The sequence below is a fragment of the Patiria miniata genome, unplaced genomic scaffold (genome assembly GCF_015706575.1).
Source record: "Patiria miniata isolate m_02_andy unplaced genomic scaffold, ASM1570657v1 HiC_scaffold_1, whole genome shotgun sequence".
Lineage (NCBI taxonomy): Eukaryota > Metazoa > Echinodermata > Asteroidea > Valvatida > Asterinidae > Patiria > Patiria miniata.
The window spans coordinates 31,144,683-31,151,288 of record NW_024037047.1 but is presented as its reverse complement, the minus strand read 5'-3'; the positions used below and the strand labels follow the sequence as shown (position 1 = coordinate 31,151,288).

The window sequence follows — 6,606 nt, the reverse complement described above, 5'->3', positions numbered from 1 at the left end:
ATGTGATACTGCATGTTGTCTCGTAAAGATCGTAACAGTTTAATTAAAATAATATCGATTTTTTCGTAACTTGTGCCATGCTCGCGCTGCGACGAATTGATTCTATTTTTATCCCGGACACAGCATACAAAAACAAATGCAAATGTAGCGCACAGGCAGGCACGCAGACTATTCCTCATTTGCATATGTGTTCAAAAAGCTTGCACATGCAAATGTTCCAATACCAGGGTGCGAGAGCAGGTAGTGGTGGGCGCGTACTGCTTGACACCCTGGGGACGAGGTTGTGAAGACAGGTTCCCATGGAGTGCTGGTGTACGAACATGTATCACATGACTTAATATAATGATCATAATTGCCCATAGCTACTGTACAAAGACGCATACAGTGAACATAATAATGGCGAGCCTTTGTGTTCTGTTAGTCAGTAGGGCTTGGATATACAGCTGGCGCGTTATTTTCAGGTGAACGAACGACGTCGATATTCATTGTGCCGCGAGAGAAGGAAGGAAAGGGATATGTAGAAATGTTCAGCTCTGGAGACCATAGCAAACACGGTAAGTAAGCACTAGTAGATATGAGCATATACATGACGTAATTTATGCCAAATGCATGCGGAAATGACGGTTTGAAATGTAAGAAAGAAATCCTAAATGTATTCATCTGCCATACCTCAAACTGTAAATTTCAGGAATTTCTGCTATTTCCTTGTTGAGATATCTTACTGGCTTTACAGTTACTCTTCATGTAATATCCAGGATTTTTATATCTCCTAACGACTGCCAGTTTGTATTTATTTCAACCCTCTGAAAATACGCTTTTATTTCAGGTTGCCTTTGCGCCCACAACACACAAATAGAATTTTAGGCGGGCTGCAAATTATTCAAACTTTGTCAAGAAAATATTCCAGAGCTCAACAGACAGACATCCTCAGTGGAAAATAAATGTAATCACTGGATCGGGTTAAATCGTTAGATTCTAAATCTGTTTACTATACGACAATCATAAGGTGGTATTCGGTTTGGATCAAAATGGGGCTTAAGCTGCCAAGAAGTGGGCGGGAAGGCATTTACTATGTTTTTCTGCACGATTTTCATATTTGTTTGGCGTCCCAAGAGGGGGGGGGTGAAACCCCTAACCCACGGCCATGGATTTGTTATAGGTTTTTTTGTATCGAATTGGAAATGGCCATGTACGCCAACAAATCTCATTCCGTCCACGTGAAATATCTCTTTAGTACAGGTCGTATTCCTCGCAAACAACGAATACTATGTTTGTGATGGTTTTGTTCCAATTCAGTGCGTCCCTTTTTCTTTTTTTCTTTTTTTTTCTTTTTTTTTGGGGGGGACTTTCTTCATCCAACTTCCTCTTTGGAGATGTGGTTCAATATGTATCCGTTTGGAAACAAGCATATCTCTACCCGTTGAATATTACCTCTCTTTTTCAAGATACCGCTGAAGCTGTTGAGAGCGCACATTTTAATAAGCAGAAAAGTTGTCGTTAAAGTCCCATGTATATTGGTTTACATGCCAGCTACGAGTATAGCAGTAAATGTACACAAGTAGACGGTGCGTTTTCAGAAAGACCCATTTGCTTAGTATACTGTATGAATAAGCTGTAGAATTTTCAGTTGCAGATCATTCATTTTGAATGCCGAGCATTTGACAGTAATCCCACAACAAACAGTGCAGAGCATGCACCGTGGCGTAAGCTTGGTGCAATCCTTCTGTTTTTTTTTTTTTGGGGGGGGGGGTTTACAGATAAACATCACAAATTAGCGATGTCCACTTCCGACGCAAAGAGCCTCATCTTACTCACATGAACGGGAGTAATTTAAACATGACACAGAAAATACAAGAATGAGAAAAAAAGAACGTGCAAAATTAACATAATACTTAATACTTAAGTAGCGCTACAGGTACAATGTGAGTTTGGCTCTGTTTGTCATAATTTAACGTATACAGGCAACATTCTTCTCGAGATCGAAAGGAATGTACTGTTTTTGAGTTATGTATTCATATTTCATAGGTTTGAGCCACAGGAAACCCACATAATGTCTTACATTAATGGAGAAAATTTCAAGACGATTTCAAGCTTTTCAAGCTTTTGAACGTGTGGAATCCCAATGGAACTAACATTGATCGATCACCTATTATGGGAAAACGTCACACATGCAGATTGTGTAATACATATCTATTATACACAACAGATAATAGCGAAACTTGCTGTTGATGTGCTATTAAACTGACTTCTTCAATTCGCCTCACTTTGCAGGTTACGGACTGAGCTTCTGAAAAGAAGATTGTAAGAGACAACAAACTTGAACTTTGACCCGGAACATTTGGAGAAAATACACTTTTCACCTTTGCTATACTGCCTAAAAGATGGCGTTTGATTGCATCGAGAAAGTCATCAAGTTGTTCTTCTTCAACTACGGTGGTTTCATCGCGAGGCACCCGATCCCCTTTCTGCTGGTGCCGCCACTGCTGGCCGGGGCACTGGGGGCTGGGATGGTGTTTCTGACGACCGAGAATAGTTTGGAGAATCTGTACACTCCTGACAATGGACAGGCCAAGACGGACAGAAACACGGTGGACACACTGTTTGGCGAACACGGTGACAATGACACGTTGGTGTCACATCTGTCGAATATTAGTCGAGAGGGCAGCGTGATCATACGCCACAAAGATGGACAGAACATCCTGACCCAGGCGGCCATTGATGACATTTTAGATTTACACGAACAGATCATGAACATCCGCATTACCCTGGCCAACCAGGAGTACAGATTCACTGATCTCTGCGTGAAATTGGACGGTGTTTGTAACGAGAACCCCATTCTGGCTGCCTATGATTACAACTCGTCTAAGGTTCCGTCGACCACCCTGACATTTCCCCTCTATACATCACCAGCCGATAACACTGTAACTTATTTTCTCGGTGGAGGACTAGGCGGAGTGACTTTTGTAACAGGCTCTCAAGATGAGGTCCTCTCGGCTGAGGCTATTCAGTTGTCCTACTTCTTACGATACGAAGACAGCGTGGAGGACCAGCGGAGCGCCTTATGGGAGGAAAAGTTTCTTGAAGTGGCTGAAGCTTTTACATCATCAGTCATCACAGTAACTCGCGAGGTGTCGAGTTCCATCGAGACCGAACTAGACGACGCTAGCTCTGGAGTCATCAAGGATTTCACAGTGACATTCACCATATTGATCACGTTCAGCGTGTGCTCGTGTGTGATGCTAGACTGGGTGCGTAGCAAGCCTTGGTTGGCGAGCTGTGGTGTCCTGTCTGCAGGGCTGGCTGTGTTGTCCGCATTCGGTCTCATGAGCTATATTGGTGTACCCTACATTAACGTTGTTGGATCTTCACCTTTTCTCATAGTCGGTAAGTTATTGGGTGATCGAGTATGACCCGCTCACCCTTTTAAAATGGTTAAAATTAGTAATATGTGATTGGGCTCAGCCCGATCATCGTTTTACAATGGTCGAGATTTATCTTCTTTCCTTCTTTCTTTCGTTTCTGGACACTAATTCTCCGCGACCTTTCTTCTCAACGGTTTATGATATAAACGTCTAACTCTGAACCACCATCCCTGATCCAAAGGGGTACATATTACTCTGACGTCGTGATGACGGCATCAGGTATTTAATTACAAGCGATTTCAGTGGAAAAAGTGACCATCTTCTGTCACTTGTAATTCTAAAACAAAAGATCAATGATGTTTATAATTTTGTAATCAGAAAGATTAATTGATAAATATTTTGTTTCGTTGTGTACGTGAAGTCGCTCGACCTTCTCTGCTGAAGTTACCGGAAGGTCAAAATTAAAGTTTCTTCAAAACGGTTCATGAGATGATGATCAAACCTGGTATGTGCTCGGACGTTGGGTCCGACGATGTGAAATGAATTCTAACGTCTTTCCAATGAGAGATCGAACGAAAAAATCGGCCCACGACTGGTAACCAATTAACAAATTTCAATATTCGAACTAGGAGCATCACTAGACGTGAATATTGATATCATTTCGCTAACAACTTGCTGAACTAAAGCGCGCCATTTAAAGCCACTTTTAAAACTGTATAAAGGCCTGCGAATGCAAGCAGGCAAATTTATTTGTTACAGGACATTATATTCTTTTAAAAGTCGTTTCGGAAAATATATTTCTAAAAAGCAAGTAAATACCAGCTTTACGAACATACAATTTTGTTTATATATATTGTGATCATCTTCTTACAAGGTATTGGAGTTGATGATATGTTCATCATGTTGGCTGCTTGGCGACAGACTGACGTCACATGGTCAGTGGAACAACGCATGCGCCATGCCTTCTCTGAAGCCGCCATGTCTATTACCATCACGTCCATTACAGACTCTCTAGCCTTGGGAATTGGCGCTATTTCGTCCTTCAGATCCGTCCGTATATTCTGTATGTACACGGGTGTGGCCGTCATCTTTGACTACGCCTATCAGATCACTTTCTTCGGCGCCTGTATGGTGCTGACTGGTCGTCGCGAGGCAGCTAACCGACACTGTATGTCTTGCCTCAAAGTCCGACCTAAGAGTGAGTCTACGCCCACAGCCTACAACATATTCTGCGCTGGTGGTTCGACCCAGCAACCCACTAACGTGGAGGGTGGTGACACTAACGACCACGCCCTCATGCTTTTCTTCAAGAATTACTACGGTCCGTTTATCACGCGTTGGTGGGTGGTGATTCCGACAATATTACTGTTTCTGGGCTACCTGGGCACCGCAATCTACGGATGCACCATGGTTCGCGAAGGTCTGGAGCTCCGTAACCTTGCCAGGGATAACTCCTTCGTGGCCGCCCACTTGGAAGCTGAAAGAACTCTGTTTAGTGAGTACGGTCCACCTGTGGCACTGGTATTCACAGAGCCCAGAGACGTGTGGAATCCGCTAATACAGGACCTCATGGAGGAGACACTTATAAAGATGGAAGAGAGTGAGTACACGTACGATACGGATCACAATCTGACCGTGTCCTGGCTGAGGGACTTTCTTGACTTCCTGGACGCAATCCACTTCAGAAATCCCACCCAGGCTCAGTTCATGGATATTCTGCTCAACACCTTTCTAGAGATCCCAGCGTTCCGGAGGTATATGATTGACATCACCTTCAGTGATGACAACCGGACCATTGTGGCGTCGCGATTCTTTGTTACTTCCAAGAACCTGGACTCAGAGGACAGGAAGAGATACATGATGACAGACTTGCGGCGCATCGCAGAGGAAGCTGATCTCCCAGCCATTGTGTACCATCCGCTTTTCATTTTCTATGATCAGTACCTGGTGATCTTATCTAATACGTTCCAGAATATGGGCATCGCCACGGGAGCCATGTTCATCGTGTCTCTGTTGATGATACCTCATCCAGTATGCGCCATCCTTGTCACTCTGTCCATTGTCTCAATCGTCACAGGGGTGATTGGACTCATGACTCTCTGGCAAGTCAACCTGGACTCCATCGCCATGACCAACCTCATCATCTGTATTGGTTTCAGTGTGGACTTTTCAGCCCACATATGTTATGCGTACACATCGACCAAAACAAACTCCCGTCGTGACAGCGTCATACATGCCGTCTACTCCCTTGGGATGCCGATCGTTCAAGGAGCTCTCTCCACCATACTCGGCCTGGTAATCCTTTATGTGTCGGACTCTCACATCTTCCGGACTTTCTCCAAGACCATGTTTCTCGTGATCTCCCTTGGGGCGCTACACGGCCTTCTTTTTATCCCTGTCGGCCTCATGCTGGCAATTCCCGTGAAAATTCGCAACGAGAACGAGAACAACGAGAACGAGAACCAACGAGATTGTCATGACTTCCAGGACAGAGGCATTGTCACTGTGTCTCAGCGCTCACACAACAAGACTATGTACCCAATGAATGGTCTGACAAATCGCTATATGCATCAGCCAACATCTGATGGCCCGTACGTTAATAGTGGATACAGAGATGATTTTCTGCCCTCACACATTAATGATAGACAAGACGTTCGGCCACAACACAACTGGATAAGCTTGGAAATATCTCAGAGTGGTTACCATACTTCCCAACTATAGTTTGGCTCGTGCCAAGTATAGCCAGGCTATGGCAAAACATTTATTTGGGTCTCACGGTTCCATCTTCAAGGGCAATTCAGCAGGTGACTGCTGTGTGACTGCTATGTTCCGATACCCCTATGTCCCGACACCCCTATGTTCCGACAACCCGCACATAGAATTGTGTAACCCTCAGTTAGGGTTAGAGTTAGGGATAGGGTTAGGGTTAGGGTTAGGAATAGGACTATGTGCAGTCGGAAGTTAGGGGTGTCGGAACGGGGCCGTATCATAGGTCCGACGCCTCATAAGTCCGACGCCTCATCAGTTCGACAATGGACAAACGCTATTTCGGACTGATGAGGCGTCGGAGCTATGAGGCGTCCGACTTTTGCGGTGTCGGACTCATGAGGTGGAATAAATAAATTGTATGCCTCATAAGTCCGACGTCTCATAAGTCCGAAATTTCGGACTTATAAGGCATCAGACCTATGAGGCGTCGGACTTATGAGCGGACCCCGTCGGAACATAGAGGTGTAACCATTCA

The 6,606-nt window shown here is 44.4% G+C and overlaps 1 protein-coding gene across 1 annotated transcript; it reads left to right on the top strand.

Moving 5' to 3' along the window:
* The first annotated feature begins 2,332 nt into the window (after positions 1-2,332).
* LOC119728793 (patched domain-containing protein 3-like) lies at positions 2,333-6,267 on the top strand. The gene is made up of 2 exons (XM_038201189.1): positions 2,333-3,384; positions 4,237-6,267. The coding sequence occupies exons 1-2, from the start codon at positions 2,382-2,384 to the stop codon at positions 6,081-6,083; spliced, it is 2,850 nt and encodes a 949-aa protein (XP_038057117.1). The 5' UTR covers positions 2,333-2,381; the 3' UTR covers positions 6,084-6,267.
* The last annotated feature ends 339 nt before the right edge of the window (positions 6,268-6,606 follow it).

Bases quoted from the DNA above. Each gene is read 5' to 3' on its own strand.
- LOC119728793 (XM_038201189.1), top strand. From the start codon at position 2,382: ATGGCGTTTGATTGCATCGAGAAAGTCATCAAGTTGTTCTTCTTCAAC. The intron at 3,385-4,236 runs GTAAGTTATTGG...TCTTCTTACAAG, and splicing joins TTCACCTTTTCTCATAGTCG to GTATTGGAGTTGATGATATG.